At 37.3% G+C, this 17755-nt stretch overlaps 1 protein-coding gene across 4 annotated transcripts in view; it reads left to right on the forward strand.

Moving 5' to 3' along the window:
- The window catches only part of STK33 (serine/threonine kinase 33), a 169238-nt gene that overhangs the window by 103773 nt on the left and 47710 nt on the right, over positions 1-17755 (forward strand). For all 4 annotated transcript variants that reach the window (XM_025928519.2, XM_086678048.1, XM_025928518.2 and 1 more), the window contains exons 4-8: positions 2933-3046; positions 5458-5562; positions 10459-10597; positions 13049-13137; positions 15304-15388. In XM_025928519.2, coding sequence (XP_025784304.1) covers positions 2933-3046; positions 5458-5562; positions 10459-10597; positions 13049-13137; positions 15304-15388 — 532 coding nt within the window. The remainder of the gene's footprint in view (positions 1-2932; positions 3047-5457; positions 5563-10458; positions 10598-13048; positions 13138-15303; positions 15389-17755) is intronic.

Below are 17755 nucleotides of genomic sequence, written 5' to 3' on the forward strand. Positions count from 1 at the left end.
TTTTTTCCTGTTTTAAATTATGAAACATTTCAAATATATACATATTTTTAAGGAAATAATCTTAACTAGCATAACTGAAGTTTTTCTTGTCCTATTAAATGGACAGGATCATTTTAAAGTTTGTAAACATTTTGGAAGAGTATAAAAAAGGAATTAAAGTCATCCAAAATTCTACTATCCAGTGATAGCTACTCTTAATGTTTAGATGACCATCTTTCCAGATATCAATGTCAGCACCTTCACATACCCACATTTTCATAATGGGATCATATCATACATGCATTCATACTCTACACTATATCATTCTATGTCAATAAAAATAGATCTACATTACCATTTTTATAGCATCCTCTTAAGATTATTACAAACAAGAAGTAATTTTCTCCTTATTTTCACCACTATGTAATTATGTCAAAGCAGTTAGTTGAAGAAAAAGATTAGTTTATAAAACTAGTTGGGCAATAGAGCTATTTCTATATCCATTCCTCATTTAAAATATCCTATTTAAACAGTGTTAAAATACTGTGTCCAAGTTGTGGTTCTATATGTTAAAAAAGCAAATGAGAGTTTTCTCATTTAAAGAACAAGAAAAATTGGAGAAATAGTTATATAGTTTATATCATTTTGTTCTGTGGAAAACAAAAGGGATAAATGACCATTTAAATTGAGATTTTACTCATTTTTCATAATACATAATTGGGAGTTACATATAAATATAATAAAAATAAAATATTTGTCTTTTTTTAGTCATAGTTCTGATATTGATTCTCACCGTTAAGTGGTTGTAGGAAGAAGGAAGGGAAAAAGTAATTATAAATCACTGAAAGTCCCATCTTGGGAACCATCACCTGGGCAGGATGTACCCTATGTGAGTCCAGGAGTTGCCATTTGCATCATTCAAGACCATAAATCCAACATTCTTACCCCAGGGTTCAACTCCACATAACTGGTCTGTCACTTCTCACAGGTGTATATATGTAGAAGGTTCCTGGCTGGCTGGCTTACTGACTGAATTTGTTGACTGAGTCATTCATTTACTGATTCATTCATTCATTCATTCATTCATTCCATATTTGCACTGCTGTTCCTGTGGAATGCCTTCCTTGCTTTGTTTGCTTGGATGATAGAAAAAAGATTCTCGATTATTTGCTTTTGTTCCCTCACATGCTGATCTCAGAAGCCATCTCTTTTGTAATGTTTTCCCCTATTCTCCCAGTATTTTAGCTGTGGTGTCTGGCCCCAATGTTGTTTTGTATTTTTTTTTTTAACTTAAGACTTTATAACTTAAGTGATAATCTTGTCTCTTGAGTAGCTTACAAATTCTGAGAAAACAGAAATTGTGTTTTATCCATTTTTGTACAAAATATGTACACAAGGAACTATCTAAGGAAAGTCTAACATGTTGAAGCCAAACATTTCTTCTTTCTTCCTTCCTTCTTTCCTTCCTCCCTCCCTCCGTGTCTCCCTCCCTCCCTCCCTTCCTTCCTTCTTTTCCCCACTATGTGCTAAGCATGAATGTTTTACCTACAAAGTTTCAGGGTAGGCTTTTTAAAGGATACAGAAGAAACAGCTTCTTAAGCTTCTAGACCATCTTGGAAGAAAAACATGAACCAAAGTATTTGTAAGAAAGAGAGTAACAATAATATGTGAGGACCAATGCATACATACTGAGGGAAGTCAAAATAATGGGACAGTTACCAAGGTGCAAAGTTGGGGAACTCCTTCATGAAGGAGATAAGTAATTAGTTGGGCATTAAATCTTCTTTTATGAAAGTAAGACAGGAACGTAAGCAACAGAAGATATGAAGATTAGCAGCTAATTTATCTCTTGCACGGCAAAGGTGAAAGTGGTTGCAGAGAAATAGAGTAGCATCTCCAGGGAAGGCTTTGACTGCTGACCCAGCAGAGGCTTCACCTAGTGGCATTACTTTAGATGTTTTGTCGTATTATAGTCCCCAGGCATCATGTGTCCAGAAAGTCTTATTAATACCCTGATATTGATTTGGATCAAGGAGACTGCCCCAACCAAACAGGAAAAGAAAGTGTAAATGAGTTACATGTTTGTTATTTTACAATGAGAACCAGGATGCTGGTGTTGGCAAAAATAGTGCATTATTATTTTTTAAATAATCTTAACTTCTATTGGGTGCTTACTATGTTCTAGGTGCTATGCTTTTTTAAAAAAGTTGAAGTGTAGTTGACATACAATGTTACATTAGTTTCAGTTTCAGGTGTACAACTTAGTGATTCGACAATTCTACTCATTATGCTATGCTCATCATGGGAAGTGCAGTTACCATCAGAAGTTAAATAATATGTGGAAGGATTCTTGGTCTGGATAGTGTTACTATGGATGGTTTTTATTTTCTTCTCAGTGCTGACTTACATTAAAATTTCTGTCAGATACTGCTTTTTCTAAAACAAAAGGAATGAAACCAATAAAGTGCTTTTTAATAGAAATAATGAAGTAAAGAAAAAGTGTTAGTTGGTAAACGGCAAAGCAGCTATTCAGTGGTTAATAGGTGTTGATTTTATAATACAGCTCTCCGAATTTGGGGATAATTTCTTCGGTAAATGTATTTTATACACACAAGCACACATTCATGTATGCGTTAATATTCCATTCCTCCTCTTTCTTATGAAGACATTTCATTCATTGTAGTTTGTAAGAGATTCATCTTGATACTTTTGAGGTTTTCTGTATGTCTCCATTGGGATGTTCATGGTTTTTCCTCCAAAGGGCAATTAATGAGATTTGCCAAAACTCATTTTTGGTTAATTAATATCAAATAGGTGGCATCTTCTATTTGATTTTACCCTGGAGCAGAAACTCTCTTCCCTTGGTTGGGTATCTATCAGTATTATGCGTTCGTTTTTAATACCTGATGAATACCTGATGAAAGAGACAAAGGAGCTCTTATTTTTTATCCAGGAAATCTATACCTTTGGAAGAATATTGGGACAAGGGAGCTTTGGAATGGTCTTTGAAGCTACAGACAAGGAAACAGAAACTAAGTGGGCAATTAAAAAAGTGAACAAAGACAAGGTAAGACTTATTAGCAGCATCACACTGAGGGCACGGTGCCAGGGCAGGGTGGGGTAGGTGGTATAGTTTTCACACTAACAGCTGCCTCTGAGGGCAGGGCCTGGGCTGTTCCCCTGGATAAGTGTGGCCATTTCCCTAGCCTTCTGGGAAGGGACCTATTCTTGAACTCATGTATCTGGGAAAAGCAAATGAAGGATCAACTAATGTAACCAGTATGACCAAATAAGGGTAAAGTTCTTCGGAATGAGTTGAAAGTAAGGGCTGATTCTATGTCTGTGTAGCTGTAGGGCTAAGGGCTAGATATGGCTTAGCTAGACTGAAGTCTCAGTGTTCTCTCCCAGTGTAGTTCCAACGGCTTTCCTCCTATCCTTTCCTCTCCTTTGATTCCCTATATCCTCATTGTTAGCTAAGTCTCTGATTATTCATCCCACCTGCTCTTCCCGTTTGAACCACTTTTTCAGCAACTGTCAACTGTGCTGTTTACTTGTAGCCACTGTTTTTCTCACTGGATTTCTCCTGGAGTGGACAATGACTGGGCTTGTCTTTAAGAGAGAGTCTAGCTTCTCAGGCTTTACACCTGATCATTTCATCAGCTTTTAAAAAACCTCTGTGCCCGGGAAAAGACAAAAGATGGTGTTTTTTTTTCTTGGGTTTGTGATGATTAATATTACATTTACAAAGTGAAATAGTAAGTTTTATGTATTCTTTAAAACAGACTATAGAAAATTACATACCATTTCTCTCTAAAATTTAATAAAATAACATACAAATCCTAATAAAGGGAGATCTAGAGACTTTCTGGAAATCTTTAGAATTCTAGAACCATCGTGCTACATGGGATGTTGTTTCCTTTGCCCCTTTGGTGTCAGGGAGGGCTAGGGGTTAGATTTTAGGGTTATATAGTAGGGTACCTGCATGCAACTTTAGGATTTCAAAATCTTGCATACACATACTGATGATGAGCATTTATAGGCACTAATATAGTAAAATAAATTTATATACTCAATTTATGAATTGGACAATATATTTTACTGTATTATATGCAGGTTAGGCCATTTGGGGAGGGAGGTAGGAATGGAATTGAGACTTGTATTAGGAGAAATTGTGGTAACTTTCCATGTCTAGTCTGGATAAGAATTCACTCCTCACAGTTACTGTTTCTCTTGACCCTTTAACCTTTAATTGTTGACTTTCACCCTAGGGCGTAGTGGTAGGCAGTTTCCTACTCATTCTGAGATGGTAATGGTTGAAGGGTAAAGGTAATTGGATGCAGGGATGACTCTAGGTAAAATTTTAACTAGGTAAAATTTGCCATGTGATCCATCTTTTTGCAGTCCTTGAAGAACTATTACGCATTTTCTAACCTTGGTGGTGGCATGGGGGTGGGGCAGAGGGATAAGACCTTTGTCGTCCCTTTCAGGGATGTTTTTATGTGAATAAGGGCAATGCTGGTAATTTAGATATCAATAAGGGGGGATGATTGGGGTGGTGGTAATGGTGGTGAGGGTAGAAAAGGCCCTTCTAGAATTTCTGAGATGACTGTAGAAAATCAATTGTACCCTGATTTGCGCTCCCTGGGATGTGCCTGCCTTTGCCTTTTGCCATCAGGTATGGTTAAAGGTTACACGTAAGGAGATAAAGCTGGAGTTAGGTTGGTCTGAAGGTAAGATCTCTCTGGGGTCTGTGCTGAAAGCTCAGAGCCTGGATCCTGCTTCGGATTCTGTGTCTCCCTCTCTCTGCCCCTTCCCTGCTCGTGCTCTGTCTCTCTGTCTCTCAAAAATGAATAAACGTTAAATAATTTTTTTTGAAGGTAAGATCTCTCTCTCTGTCTCTCTCTTAGAAGCTGGGGGTATCAGGAAGTGACATATTGCAGGGCTAGGTGTAGAATCTCACTGCCTATTTTGTATATAAATACAAACATATAAATATGTAAATAAAAGCATATATATATATATATATATATATATATATGCACACATATATCTTCAAAACAAAACAACAAAAGAAAAACATTTTGTTTTTAGCTTCTCCAAATGATGTCACTGGAAAGTAGATTTTGGTTTTATTATGCTAACATCACAGGATTAACATGATTTTGAAGGAAATACCAAAAGGCATTTTAAAAACTGGAACAATTCTCTCAGGGGACAGAGACCATGTTGTGGTTAATTTATAGAAACAGTCCAAGAAACAGATGTGGCTTGAGGCCAAATTATATATAACTTAAAATTGGACAAAGGAAAGAAGGGCCATAATTTAATCTTATCGTGGAAATTAGTTGCATATTATCGTTTGGAAAGGGAACTTCTCCAGAAAATGTAGGAAAAGATATAAAAATGACTGTAACTTTTATATTGAGGTTTGTATTAGTGACATTCATATGTGAAATCTATGTGTCCTCATTGTGAAAGGCTGGAAGCTCTGCTGTGAAGCTACTTGAACGGGAGGTGAATATCCTGAAAAGTGTGAAACACGAACATATCATACATCTGGAACAAGTGTTTGAGACGCCTAAGGTAAGGCTTGTTCAGGTGCTGCACTTTGAAAGTTGTTACTATTACAGATGAACATCACTCCCTTCTGCAGTCACCCCTGTAGGGCACAGGTGTTCCTGTCCGTGGCATGTGTCTGTCACTGGAGATTGATGAGGGCATTCTGGAGGACTTTTATTATTGATTATATAATTAGGTGTCTGATGATTAGATTGATGTCTTTAGTGATATTTCTGGGTGGCTTGTTGAAAACAAATGTTTACAATTGAAGCAACTTCATACACAAACAGATAGTAATTAGAGCTTCCTTAGAGATGGCTTTCCTTTTGTTTTGGGCTTTGGTGTCTCCATTAGAATCTCTTAGAATATTGTTGTAATTTTGCAAGGTTAGCTTTATAAGAAAGTTGGCATGGGTATATTTGGCACTGTGTAGAAGATATTTTACCATCTGTGTTTTACCAATGTGTTTAATCTTCTTTCTTCCCTAGATGTTATCATTCCTCTCTTTAAATGCCTGTAATTTTTATTTACAGTTGTTCTGAAGCCTGAGTTATTTGCCATCGTGCCTCCAGATTGTTTAGTGCCTGTGGGTTTGGGCGTTTCTCTGCTTGGAGGCGGTATAATGTAGTGGTTAGGCATGTGGACTCTGGGCTCAGATCGCCTGTGCATTCGAATCCTGGCTCCACCACTTATTAGCCGGGAGACCATGTTGTTATCCAACCTCTCTATACTTTAGTTTCCTCATTTGTAAAATGGGTTTAATAATAGTATCGACCTCATTTGGTTGTGTGAGAAGGGAGACGACTCATTCTCAGAAATACCAAATAAAAGCTGTGCTGTCTAGTAACAGTAGGTTTACAACCTATTGGAAATATGTACAAATCTTCCCCACCCCCGCCCCCACACACAATGGAGTCCCAAACCATTAGACACTTCGCTTCCCGGTTCTTCTTCCCCTCTCCGTTTCTGGGGCTTATTTTCGTGGGCTTTGCAGTGAGCATGAGCCAAAGAACAAAGGGAGGAGGGACTGAAAGTCTCTGCGTCACCTCAGGGAATGTACATTTGTTCCAATCAGATTACTTTTTGCCTTACGCGGGTCTCGGCAATGCCCCGGTAAGGCTGTAACCTCTGTAGGTTCCTCAGCCAATGAGGAACCAGGGGAGGGACTCTTGTGCTAGGAAATAAATTATCTGCTGTCAATGCCCTGAGGGTGCCTGTCTGTCAGACACCCACTTGCAAGAATGTTGTTTAATTAAAGCCTCACTTCACTGTGCTCTGAGTCTCTGCATCCTTTGATTGGGCCGGTGGGTTTATTCCTTACAGTTGTTGAAGGATTAAATGGGAAAATGGATATAAAGCATCTGTCTCTTTAATTGTTAGCTATTGTTCTTTGTTGCCTTTTTCAGTTTCTGAGGCAGAATTAGTCAGTTTGGGTTATGTAGTATGCTTGATTCATTAGGAGTGCTTGATAACTACGAAAGGCCACAGTTATCCTTTATGGGAGCAGTATACGGCAATGATGCCAAAAGTCTGTTCTTTTTAGTCTTTGAGTTGTTATTTTTTAATCCCCAAATCATGTTAAAATAGTTTTGCTCTTTGTCATCAGTTTTAATCAATTGGATTATATTGTGCCTTGCTGTAGTTTTCTTTATGTTTCTTGTGCTTGGGGTTCATGGAGCCTCTTAGATCTGTGAGTTTATGGTTTTTATCAAATTTAAGCAAATCATTGGCCATTATTTGTTCAAATGCTTTTTCTGCCTTCTACTCCAAGTATCCATGTTAGAATGTTAGGTTGCTTGATGTTGTCCACAGCTTCCTTTTTCCTTTGTTTTCTTTGGTATACTTTTCCTTGCGACGTCTTCAGATTCAGTAATCTCTTTTTCTGTAACATCATGTGTGCTACTTATCTTTTCCAATGGAAATTTGATTTGATTCTTTTCTGTATCTTCCATGTTTCTATTTAACATGCTCTATATTTACTCCTCCTTAAATATAGTTATAATAACTTATAGCATTCTTTTCTACTAATTTTATCATACATGTCATTTCTAGGTCAATTTCAATTGACTGACTTTTTTTTTTCCATTATGGGTTATATTTTCCTGCTTCTTTGTATGCCTGTTAGTTTTTGATAGATTGCTAGATATTTTTATGTTCTTATAACTACTCTTGAGCTTTATTGCAAGACATAGTTAGTTGGAAACAGTTTGATACTTCTGAAGCTTGTTTAAGCTTTGTTAGATGATACCAGAGCAGTCTTTGATCTAGGGCTAGTTTTTTCTTACTACAGAAGTAAGACCCTTTGAGAGTACTTTACCTGATGTTCTGTGAATTATGAGATTTTCCACTTTGGCTAATGGGAATACAGGCTCTTTCTGGCCACGTGTAAGCTCCAGTTATTGTTCCCTCTGCTCCTCTTGCATGGTTCTTTACCCAGCTTTGGGTAGTTCCCTCATACACATAAACTGAACAGGACTCTGCTGAAGACTTGACGGGGAGCCTCTGCAAATCTATGGAGCTTTCTCTGTGTACAGCTTTCTCCTCTTTTGGTACTCTGCCCTGTGAAATTTAGTTGTCTTGGCCTTCCTGGACTCCCTGTTCAATTTCCTCACTTCATGGAGACTGTTAGGCTCTCTTTGTATTCCTTCTCACTGCCTCATGGCCTACAGATCCTCTCTGGACAGTAAGGTAGGATGATCATGGGGCTTGGCTCATGTGTTTCCTCTCTTTCAGGAGTCATCACCCTATGCTGCCTAATGTCTAATGTCTGAAAATTGCTGTTTTATATATTTTGTCCATTTCTTAAGTTGTTTCAGGAGAGAGGGTCAGTCTAGTCTCTGTTACTCCATCTTGGGCACAAGTGGGAGTCCAAATCTAGAATAGTTTGAAGGCAGAGGAAATTATCATCTGTGATTGGTTTGTTGTGGTGGGTTTTTTTGTTTGTTTGTTTGTTTTTTAATGTACTGCTGGCCCTTGATTCACATAGGTCAGATCTGCTCCCTCTCCTTCCCTCCCCAACTCAAATACTTAGACCTTCTAGGTCATCTTAAAGATGAATGGAAATTGTTACCTGATTGGATAGACCATGGTATTAGAACTGTCATTAAGTCAGACTATGTTATGGTTTTTTTGTGAATCCAAATGTTCTCCAGATCTACACAATGATTTCTAATAATTATAAAAAGACTTATAAAAAACTTTTATTGATATACCTTTTATCAACTTTCATATTTAAACTTGACATCAATTTATGTTGTAAGCACGGCTAAAGTAACTCTTCTTTCCAAATAGTTCACATACCACTTATGATCCCTACAGTGCTATCAGTGGAAATACGATGGCATAGTTCAAAAGCTTATTTATGTGTTAGACTTTGCACAATTCTTTAGTTACTTTTGAAATTCCAAAGCATCCTGAGGTTTAGTGGATTTGAATTTTGACTGTTGGAAGAAAGGGTGTTAATCTTCTATTCCTGTTTTCATGCTTGCTGATTGAATACAGATGCTGCATTAGTAGCGGCTATAGGATAGAATCAGACCCCCAAATTAAAAAAGAAATTACAAAAATTTAGCTGTGGAGGATGGAATGGGGCCGTGGAGGGTAGTCTACGACTGAATAGCAACAGATATGAAAAAGGCTTGCATTTTAGTTGCCTGTGAATCTTTTTGACTCAAGAAATGACTTCTAGAAAACCCAAAGTGGTCTTAATATGCATCAACATAAAAAGCAAATATGGAAGAGGCATTTTTACCCCTGGCTTTTTCCTGCATATAACCAGTTAGTTACTAAGTCCCGCTATTTCTTCCTCCTAGGTAATTTTCATGTATTTTTCTTCTTCCCCTTCTTGTGTCCATTCGGTGCCTTGCATCTACCCCCCGTAAACAAAGGTCATCACACTATAGCATGCAAGCCCAATCTGGCATGCTGCCTATTTTTTTTATGGCCTGTAAGCTACGTTTTTTTACATTTTTAAATGGCTGGAAAAAATTTAAAGAGTAAATATTTGATGGCATATGAAAAGCGTATGAAACTAAAATTTCAAAGTCCATAGATAAAGTTTTGTTGTGTTGTTTATGGCTGCTGTTATGCTATAACAGCAGAGCTGAGTAGTTGCAAAAGAGATTGTACAACCTACAAAGGCAAAAATATTTACTATCTGGATCAGGCCTTTAGAGAAAAAGTTTGCTGAGCCCTGCTCTACATTGCTGTTAGAGTGTTCAGTTAGAAAGGCGGACTTAACAATAGCACACACCTTTCCCCCCACTCCAGACACCAGCTTAAAAGACTTCAGTGACTCCTTCCTGCATATGGGGGAAAAATTGCAAACTCCTCTGTGTGACATCCAAGAATCTTTACAACCTGGCACTAACCTGTTTTTCCTAGCCTCGCCCCTCTCCACTCCACTGTTCTCCACCCTACCAAACTCCCAGTACTAGTAACACTGAGATATCTGTTCTTCTTTCAACAGTCAGCGCTGTTTCAATCTTTGGAGTTTTTGCGAATACCATGTGTTAATCCTGTTCTTACCCCCATTCTCTAAGCATAAGTCCCGATTCAGGTATAAAAACCTGCGTTTAGTGTTACCTCCTCAGTGAGCATTCTTTAAACAGAGGCTCCTTTCCTCTGTAACCTCATGGCATTTTGGCTATACTTCTTTGATTAACACGTACCATACGATATTGTATTTGTGACTATACTGTGAACTCCTTCAGGGTTAAGATCTATGCCTTATGCCTCGTTGTTCCTCTGGCATCCTGCAGAGTATCTTGTGCATGATAGGTAATAAATAATTTTGAATGAGTAGATTGATGATTTAGATTATGATAATATTTCTACTATGTATGTGCAATATATAACATTTTAAAAATTCTCAACTGTATAATTTGCCCTCTCTCTCTCTTTTCAAAAATACAATGTCAGAAAATGTACCTGGTGATGGAGCTTTGTGAGGATGGAGAACTCAAAGAAATTCTGCATAGGAAAGGGCATTTCTCAGAGAATGAGACAAGGTGGATCATTCAAAGTCTCGCATCAGCTATAGCATATCTTCACAATAAGGGTAAGAAGAGGGTCATTCGGCTCGTTGACTCCATGAATGCAGACAGCACTTTTGTTTAAGAGTGATTGTATTCAGGATTCATAGTCACAGAAATAATCCCCACTAAAACAGAAAATTTTATTTTAAAAAACTTTCTAAAGTTTTTTTCTTTTAAAAACTTTAATTAAATATAATAAATATATTTTAATTAGAAACAAGGCAAGTATACATTACATTGTACACGGACAAGGATGAATATTTCTATTCAACACTTTGAAAAGCTGCTAATCTTATCAAAACAAAAGTAGACAAGTCAATAATAAAAGTGAAATTTCAAAACACTTATATTGTATGGAAGTGTTGAATCACTAGACGCCTGGAACTTATATTACACTATATGCTTATATACACTACACGCTAACTGGAATTTAAATAAAAATCTATATATTCTGTGTGTGTGTATATATATATATATTCTATATATTAAAATCTATATATTCTAGGCTTTTTTGTTGTTTTTTAGATTTAATTTTTACAGTAGTTTTAGGTTTGTAGCAAAACTGAGCAGAAGGTATAGGGATATCCCGTCTACCCCTGTCCATACATGCACAGCCTCCTCCGGTTAGCAAGATCCCCACCAGAACGGTACACATGTTACAACTGATGAGCCTACACTGACACCCTGTTATCACCCAAAGCCCATAGTTCACATCAGGGTTCACTCTTGGTGGTGTACATTCTGTCGGTTTTGAGAAACATATAATGACATGAATCTGCCATTCTAGTATCATACAGAATAGGTTCACTACCTTAAAAGCCACATGTAAAAATTATTCTAATTGCTTTACTGTTCTTTGATGTTACTGCCACTACTTTTCCTCAGGCACCTCCTTTTTCTCTTCAAGGTTAATTTGGCCCTCACGTGACTTTAACACCTTCTCATTATACAGATGAGAGAAAAGTTTGTTCCAGAGAGGTGAAGTGACATGGTGAGGTGTGGCAGAGCTAGTATTAGAATGGACCCAGGGGTCCATTCCGCAGATATTTCCTGAGGGAGTTCTACATGTGGTTGGATCCAGAGTTAGAAAGATTAAAAGACAAGGCCCCGCCCCTTAAGGAACTCAGCCTAGTGGGAGATTGAGTATAGAAAGCAAACTGTAATTCAATTTGATAATTTCTCTAATGGAGAGCCATATACAGTGCAAGGAGCATAGGAATGTAAGTGCCTCAGTTGACCTGAAAAGCCAGAGAAGGATTCACAGAGGAAACAAATTTAGGCTGAGGAATACAAATTCAGACAAAAAAGAGGGGAGGGCTTTCCAGGCAGGGGCAACAATTTTTGCAAGGGCAGGAAATCAAGGGCTTAATATTATATGAATGTCAATCCTCCCACACTGAGCTTAAATTCAGTATAATGCCAACCAAAATTTCCACAGGATTTTTCATGGAACTTGATAAAATTATTCCGAACTGGGCAAGAATAGCAAAGAAAACAATTATAAAGAATGATGGAGGCAGTAGGGAGACTTATTGGGTGGTATTTATGTCAGAAGAGATAAATAAGCAAAGTAACGGAAACATAAAAATTCCAAAAACACAGGCTGGGAACTGGGTAAGGGAACTATAAGTGATTAGGTAGAATTGCCATTCCAGGGCTCTTCAGCTACATTTTTCCAGCAATTGTACGTGTAACTTTTTTAAGTCTGGGGCAATGATTGCTATGGATATGAAGTGAATTAGTCACTTGCAGAGGAAATGTTTTGGCACATGATTATTTGCATGTACATAAAATCTTACCTGATGTTTGACATGTTCAACTGGAGATTTTGTGTCTCGGGGTTTTCATTTGTTTGCTTTGTATTTTAACATATAAAGAGTTAGGAAAGTTTGTGCTTATGTTGTAGAAAAATATATTGAAATGAGTGCAGTTTGTATACATGTAGTTAAGTTGCAGTATGTTAAATGTTTATATTGGCAATAACATATGCATGGAAGTAAAGAAGTAATCCTCTATTTGAAGACCTAAGGATATGGGAAACCTTACTGGGGTTGTAACTACAATGGTCTCCCTCCTCTGGGAATGCCGGATTTTGGGCAGGATCCTCTGTCCCACTCATTAGGCCACCAGTCATGAAGAGCATCTGCTAGAGCAGTAGGGGGATGGGGGAGAGGACAGAGTTAAAGAAAAGGGCCGCTTAAAGTTAAACACATGGAGAAAAGGGATTTGAATAGAAGGAAATAGAACAGGACAGAATTGTGCTTGGCCCTCCCCAAAGTTTTGTATGTATGTATGTATGATTTATTTATTTATTTATTTATTTATTTATTTATTTATTTATGTATGTATTTATTTATCCAAAGTTTTTAACAGTGGACATTAACTTGTCAGCTATATATATTTGTTATATTTGTATCCCCTCTATTCTCCTGTCATTCACTATTCCTTTGATTTGTTGTTTCTTTTCTTGGTAGATATAGTACACAGAGATCTAAAACTGGAAAACATAATGGTCAAAAGCAGCTTTACTGATGATAACAACGAAATGAACTTCAATATAAAGGTAAGATAAGGTATTAGAAATCATGGTAAATATTTGCCTGTAAACAGTTTGATAGCAAAGTGGCAAAGTACATCCTCTTTTTAAATATATTTTGGAAGCTTTTGAGCAGCCAGAAAATAAGTGTCTTGTGCTAAAAAAAATAAAAATAAAACTTGGGGCACCTGGGTAGCTCAATTGAGCATCCGACTTCGGCTCAGGTCATGATCTCACGGCTCATGAGTTCAAGCCCCACATTGGGCTCTGTGCTGACAGCTCGGAGCCTGGAGCCTGCTTTGACTTCTGTGTCTCCCTCTCTCTGCCCTTCCCCAGCTCGTGCTCTCTCTCTCTCTTTCTCAAAAATAAATAAATGTTAAAAAATTAAAACAAAATAAAATAAAGATAAAATTTTTACAAAAGAGGTTGTAACTGACAAGAATAATTTTACAAGTTAGGTAGTGCTATTGAATCTTTTTTAAAGTAGATATTCATTTGGATAGTTCTAAATCATTAGTTAAAGAAGCAAACAGATGCTCTGAATTCTAATTAATTTCAAATTTATGCCTGGTAATTTGATGTAAATGTGTTACAGATTTAGAGGAAAAAAAAAACACCTTGGCTGTGCCTTTGATACTAAATTAACACTAAAGTCTGTATTTCTCATTGAAAATTTTCCTGGGTATTAATATTTATGTCCTAAGCACAATTAATGTGCCAAGTGTTTATTCCTCAAGATTTTATTCAAATTAAGTGTTCCTTAATGTCAAATAAATGATAGGATACATTATTTATTACTTAGCACTTTAATAGTGGCTGCTTTCAAAATATATGGATGTGTTAATTTAGGAATAAAATGTTGTCTGTGAATAACTCACTTTGTTGCAGAAGCTAAATCCCTATGTAATATAAGTGAGTTTAACAGCATTGTTGTTTTACCAAAGTAAATAAATATTCTTGAATATTTTCATTTTAAACTCTGTGAGGGCAGGAATCATACATGTTTTATTGATTGTTGGTACCTAGAGTAATGTCTGAAAACATAGTATGTGCTCACTTAATATTTGGTAAATGAGGGAATGATTGCTCTCTAAAGAACTGAATTGATCGTGAAACCTTTTGTATATTTGATATCTGTGTAGATTTTCTGTGGAGAAAAGATACATATTATAATCCTCCAAGTGAGATAATTGTGAAAACTCCTGGAGAAATCGATCATTCTGTTTAGAAAAATAGTGGTATCACGTACTGATAGGAACATTTTCTACTCCAGAAGGCCCTGGAAACTTTGCATTCAGTGTCTGTGGACCACGAGCCTATCTTTGGTTGTATGATCAATAAATGTGCCTGTTTTTTTGCTTTCAGCCCAAGGCTGTTCCAACTTGGGAGACAAGACCAAGGGCACATACTGAATATTTAATAACCGACTGTGTCCTGACCACGATTTGGAACAGAGCAGGAAGAGCGCAGTCGCAGCAGGGCCTCCCGTGTATTTCTAGCTCCACGGTCGCCTTTTTTCCCTGTTAATTTGCTTCTTGTAGTTTTTAATAGCGTCATAATTGTTTTAGTTAGTATACTCTAGAAACACAAAGGAAGTCATAGCAAAGAGAGGATGGTATTTACCAGAGATAGTGTCTTATAAATAATTTTAAAAAGGGGGCCGTTTCTGTGAGTGCTGCCAAGGATAATGACTGCATTTATAACGGTGCTTTAAACTGGAACAGAGCTTGAGTGTCAGAAAAATAGAGAGTAAACCTACTAAGGCCAGAATGCATTCTACAATGAAAGAGGTTTTTAAAAATAACTTTTTTTTAATCTGAAAAAGCTAAATGCCTTCTTTCAAAATAGAACTTCCCATGTTGAGCCGGTAAGTTTAATTAGAAGGAACAATCAATCAATATCATGGGTGTTTGCTCCAGATAGGAGAAACCAGCCTTCTCTTTACCAACAAGGTTTTTCTTCTTCACAAAGAGGGGTGGAAGGGAAGTGAAAGCAAAGTCCTTATTAGTAATACAAATAAAACCCCTCCCTCCTCAAGAATCCCTGAATTAAATACAGTGCAATTACAATGCGGCGGAACTCCTACTTTCACACTTGATCTTAGCCAAAAGGCCGAGAAGCGATTAGAACTCCTACTTTCAGAATGAGTGAACTCTGGGACAGGAAACCAGGTGACTGGGTTTCTTCTTCTAGGTGACTGATTTTGGCTTAGCTGTGAAGAAGCAGGGTAGGAGTGAAGCCATGCTGCAGACCACATGTGGGACTCCTATCTATATGGGTAAGTTCATAGATTTAAAATGATCTTTCTATATAAAGGAGTAGAACAACTAATGTAGTTAAAACTTGAGCAATTTGAAAGAACTCCTAAAACTCAACACTGAAAGCAATCCAGTTAAAAAGTGGGCAGAAGAGTGGAATAGACACTTCTCCAAAGAAGACATCCGTATGGCCAACAGACACATGAAAACATGCTCAACATCATTCATCATCAGGGAAAAAAGCACATCGAAACCATGATGAGATACCACCTCACACCTGTCAGAATGGCTACTGTCAAAAAGACAAGTAAGTATTGGCGAGGATGTGGAGAAAAGGGAAGCCTTGTATGCTGTTGGTGGGAATGTAGATTGATGCAGCCACTGTGGAAAACAGTGTGGAGGTTAATAAAAATAGAAATGCCATGTGATACAATAATTGCACTTCTGAGTATTTACCTGGAGAAAACGAAGACACGGACTTGGGAAGATACGTGCACCTCCATGTTCATTGCAGCATTATTTATAGTAGCGAAGCTATGTAAGTAGCCTAAGTGTCATCGATAGAGGAATGGATAAAGATGTGGTATGTTTGAGTATGTGTAATTACTCAGCCATGAAAAAGGATGAAATCTTGCCGTTTGCAACAACACAGATGGACCCAGAGGGCATTATGCTAAGTTAAAGAAGTCAGACAGAGAGAGGAAAATACCATATGATTTCACTTAAATGTGGAATCTAAAAAAATAAAACAAATGAACAAACAAAACAAAACGGAAACAGACTCGTAGATACAGAGAACACACTGGTAGTTTTGGGGGTGATGGGCAAAATAAGTGAAGGGGATTAAGAGGTACAGTCTTCCAGTTATAAAATAAATTAAGTCACGGGTATGTAAAGTACAGCATAGGGAATATAGTCAATAACATTGTAATAACTTTGTGTGGTGATAGATGGTGACTAGACTTATTGTGGTGATCATTTAGTAACACATATAAATGTTAAATCACTATGTTATACACCTGAAACTAATAGAATGTTGTATGTCAACTATACTTCAATTTAAAAAAAAGCAGAAAAAGGGGCGCCTGGGTGGCGCAGTCGGTTAAGCGTCCGACTTCAGCCAGGTCACGATCTCGCGGTCCGTAAGTTCGAGCCCCGCGTCGGGCTCTGGGCTGATGGCTCAGAGCCTGGAGCCTGTTTTCGATTCTGTGTCTCCCTCTCTCTCTGCCCCTCCCCCGTTCATGCTCTGTCTCTCTCTATCCCAAAAATAAATAAACGTTGAAAAAAAAAATTAAAAAAAAAAAAAAGCAGAAAAAGAAAAACCTGAGCAGTCTGATTTTGCTGTAATTTGACTTAATGGCCCTGTAATCAAGCTACTTTTTCTTTTCCTAGGTCAAATAATTTCATTGTTTTAGCATTTTTCTCACAGTTCTTATCTTTAAAGATTATAGTTTTTATTGGTTTTCTGGACTCTTCTTAGAGTGTTTATATCTCTTAGGTAATCATACCCCAAACTTAATTATTGGTTTTGTGAATTCGTGCTGAAATCATGTGTGTGTTTTGCTTCTTTCCATCTCTTATCCATTTTTATTGCCATCAAGTGGTACATCATAAAGAGTACCGATTAAATATATTTTGTAAAGCAACAGTTTACCATTTTTCCAAGTGTGATTTTTAACAGCTTTACTGAAGTACAATTTAAATGCCATAAAAAGTGTACCATTCAGTGATTTTTCCTGCATTCGCAGACTCGTGCAACCATCACCACAGTCCAGTTTTAGAGTAATTCTATCCCAGAAAATTGCCTCCTGCCCATTTGTACTCAATCTCATTCCCATCCCAGCCCCAGGTAACCACTAATCTTTTTGCCTGTCTGTATCTGCCTTTCCTGGACATTTCGTCTGACCGGAGTCATACCATATGTTGTCTTTTATGTCTGGCTTCTTTCACTGAAGCGTAATGTCTTTGCAGTACCTTCCTGTTGTAGCCGTAGTCTGTCCCTTTATGTTTCTGAACAGTTGTCTGTTGCATGGACATGCCACCTTTTGTTCATCTGTTAGCTGATGGCCATGCAGTGTGTCCAGTTCGGGGCTATTATGAATAATGCTGCTATGAACTTTTGGGTCCAAATTTTCATGTGGACATATTTTCTTTGGGCGCTACCTAGGAGTGAAGTTGCTGGGTCGTGGATTATTTCTGTTTAACTTTTCAAGAAACTGCCAAGTGGTTTTTCAGAGTGGCTATAGCATTTTACCTTTCCACTAGCATGTGGGTATGAGGGTTGCAGTTTCTTTTTGTCCTTGCTCACTCTTGATAATTACCTTTCCTTGTAATTATAGTCATTGTAGTGGGTGTGAAGTAGTATCTCATTGTGGTTTTTTAATTTG

Source organism: Puma concolor, chromosome D1, assembly GCF_028749965.1.
Source record: "Puma concolor isolate L17-30 chromosome D1, mPumCon1.1.hap2, whole genome shotgun sequence".
Lineage (NCBI taxonomy): Eukaryota > Metazoa > Chordata > Mammalia > Carnivora > Felidae > Puma > Puma concolor.